Raw genomic sequence first — 3,045 nt, 5'->3', positions numbered from 1 at the left:
AGATCGAGAAGCTGAAGATGCAGGAGCGCAAGAAAGACTTCAAGATGATCAAGATGGAACGTATGAATAAGATGCAGCAAAACGTCCTGAGGCGGAAAATTGAAGAAGCTTCTTCTGTCAACAAGCGTCTCAAGGTGCGATCACTTGTGGCTTCAGCGGCCTAATTTAGACGTTGTTCGCATCTCGGCCACTAAATTTGTAAAAAAAATTCAGATTTCCCTACAGAGTGTATTTTATTGATTTTTTTCACAATAATACTGTAGATACTTTATAATTGAAGAAAAACTTCACCAATGGTGGCGCGCACGCGCATGAGGGCATTGGAGAGCGTCTCATTGGAGACGTTTTGTTTGTAATTGTGAGAAACATTCTTCATTAATTTGTCACTGAGATGCGCTGTAGGATTTATATGATTAAAAATATATCCACGCTATAATTAGTAGTTGTTAATGGCAGAAAATTTGCTATCAATCGCTTTTGGTGCTAACACAGTGGAGAAGTTCGTACAAAAAATTTGCACTGCTCGTTTTCTACTGTGAAATTCCCGGTAGCATACCTAAATATTTTTATCTCTCAAGAGTATGCCATTGTCTTATTTTTTGCCATGACAATGTAGCCACTGCAAATATCGCGTTCATCTTCTTGGGACAGCATCGCAATCAGCAAATTTTTATGCCCCCAGGATGCCCTGGAGCTACAAAAGGTATGCTCGGAGAAGAGGGCAACGGCCAACTTAGCTAACCGGCAGCAGCGTCTCAAGAACTGGCTTGAGAGCGAGCTTGAGTTGGTCTCCGTCAAGCATCAAGCAAAACAAAGTCTCGAATCCCTTAGAGAAGATCGTAAATTCATTGGCAGTAAGTATCGTCAAGGTTCCCGCCAGAAAGTAGGTAAGTATACGCGATACCTCAGTAGAAGATCTCGATGGCTCAAGCTCCCCTTGAACGAGTTCATCGGTAAATGCTTAGGTTCAGATAATACGTGCTATGTAAGGAAATTTCTGCGCTATTGACTTTTTTTCTTCCATCAGTCTGTTTCCTTTTGAAATCTATACTTTTAATTATTTGTTTTCGTAGCCACATTCACATTAATGATAGTCAGACGTTTGACTAACGATTTTATTTTTAATTTATCCTCTACTTATAAAGTTAGTGGAAACATACCACTCCTGTCGTTTCTTGTTCTTCTCGAGCGGCTCGGGAAAATTTTTATCAAAATTATCGAATGTGTTTCCTAACTTTTCTTTGCAACTCTAGCCTTTGATGGCTATTGCATTATTCACTTGAGTTCCATTAATTTCATCACTCACAATTCTGAACTTTCAATACTAAAATGAACTAGAATATATTTTTTAATACTAAAAGGTTACAAAATGAGTTTAAAAGCATGCTTTTTCTTAAGTAGTAATTTTTATATTATTGTAGGTATTGTTTCATTTGAATATCTCAGGCGCGACACTACTTTAACGTGGATTTTTGACTCAGGACATAGTAACAAATGAGACGATTATTATGCATTTTTTCCAGCAGTTTCTTAATGATGGGCTTTCATTTACACTTATGTATTCACGTTACAGACAAGCTGACGAAAGTAGAGCAGCAGTTGCAACATAACGACCTCAGTGAAGAGTTCAGGACGGAGCTCCTGAACAAGCAGAAAGATCTCAGCACAGATCTGCAGCTGCGCACCGCTCAGATCAACGAACTACAGCAGAAGGTCCTCGAGGGCGACGGAGAGTCCTTGCTTGGTGGGTGCCAGTGTGAACCTTTCTTACGCAAGCGTGGGTCTGTATTATAAATTTAGCCTTACGCTTGTAGGTCTGTGCAGACTAAGCCTTACGCTTGGGGGTTAGTATAGACTAAGGTTGAACCCATTAGATTGGTGAATGAATGGGACACTTGTGTTCAGCAGTGTGCGAAGAATTTGCTACAAATATCAATTGAATGTGTTACAAGTACAATGTTAGAAAATCATACTTCTGTAACAGGAAAAATGTTTTGAGAGTAGATGTAGTACTCCTGCCCAAGTTTTTGTACGATTTATTCAATTATACTCCCGCTGCGACGTCCTTTGCTTCGTTACCTCGTGCAGCTCGAGTATCCTGCTCACTTCTATCATTATAAATGCATGAGAAGATAAACAGTTGTACTTCTCCATGTTTATGTACCACTTGTTATTTTTTAATCTTTTGTACCTTCATTAAACAATTCAATTTATTTGGACACTGACAAATATGAAGGCCGTGAGGCATTAGTTTCGGGTTTGATTTAGACATTGTTTTCGAACGGAAATTACAAGATTGTACTATAAACTATATAAGTGCTATATGTGCTGGAAAGTGTGGTTTTCTTCATCCGTTTTATATTTGGTTTTATCTCTTTAATAGTTCAAGAAATGATCCCGAAACTTGATGGAACTGGAGAATTGTTATTGAATATACGTTTGAACAGAACGGAAGCGGTTTGAAGGCCTGCAAGGCATGAGCGAGACGAAGGCGGCGCTGACGATGCTCTTCAACACAGCGGTGCAACACAAGGCTCAATGCGCCTCTTCCCAGCAAGAGCTCCAAGAGCTACAGGTATTAAAATATATATAACTCGGTACTTACTGCAGTGAGTGACAGAGCGCAGTTTCACGGCGACGAAAACGTGAAGTCACGGAAGGACAGACAGACGAACGGACGGACATGGAGAGCACAATAGCGCATTTTTTCCATAAATGAGAAAATGCGCTAAAAACACTGCATGAGAGTTATTTATACGCTCTAAAGTCCTTGGTTCGTGTACCTCGGATCACTTAAAATAATATGACTCGACAGAATACTGGTTCAGTTACTCAGTCAAATCAAGGATTATTTTTCAGCACTATAGGGCCAGTTTTTGGTCAAGGTATTTAGCTATGCAATACTTAACAATTGGTACGTATAAGTGAGTATCTAAGTTTATTTATCGGTTGTGGGCTGATTTGGTGTTATCGTTTTGGCTACGGCTGCTTCTTGTTTCCTCATTTCGCTCGATTAAAATTCATGTAAGTAAAAGTAATGCCGTC

General features: G+C 39.4%; 1 protein-coding gene across 1 annotated transcript; it reads left to right on the top strand.

The window, feature by feature from the left end:
- Positions 1–6: 6 nt before the first annotated feature.
- On the top strand, positions 7–2,575 carry LOC108679746 (chromosome-associated kinesin KIF4-like; the record flags this gene model as incomplete). Its single annotated transcript, XM_018168462.1, has 4 exons — positions 7–134; positions 683–854; positions 1,574–1,744; positions 2,448–2,575. Coding segments are annotated over exons 1-4 (588 nt in total), but the record flags the coding sequence as incomplete, so codon positions are not given.
- Positions 2,576–3,045: the final 470 nt, after the last annotated feature.

The sequence above is a fragment of the Hyalella azteca genome, unplaced genomic scaffold, assembly GCF_000764305.2.
Source record: "Hyalella azteca isolate HAZT.00-mixed unplaced genomic scaffold, Hazt_2.0.2 contig1272, whole genome shotgun sequence".
Lineage (NCBI taxonomy): Eukaryota > Metazoa > Arthropoda > Malacostraca > Amphipoda > Hyalellidae > Hyalella > Hyalella azteca.
The sequence above is the reverse complement of the archived record's forward strand: the minus strand, read 5'-3'. Positions and strand labels throughout refer to the sequence as shown.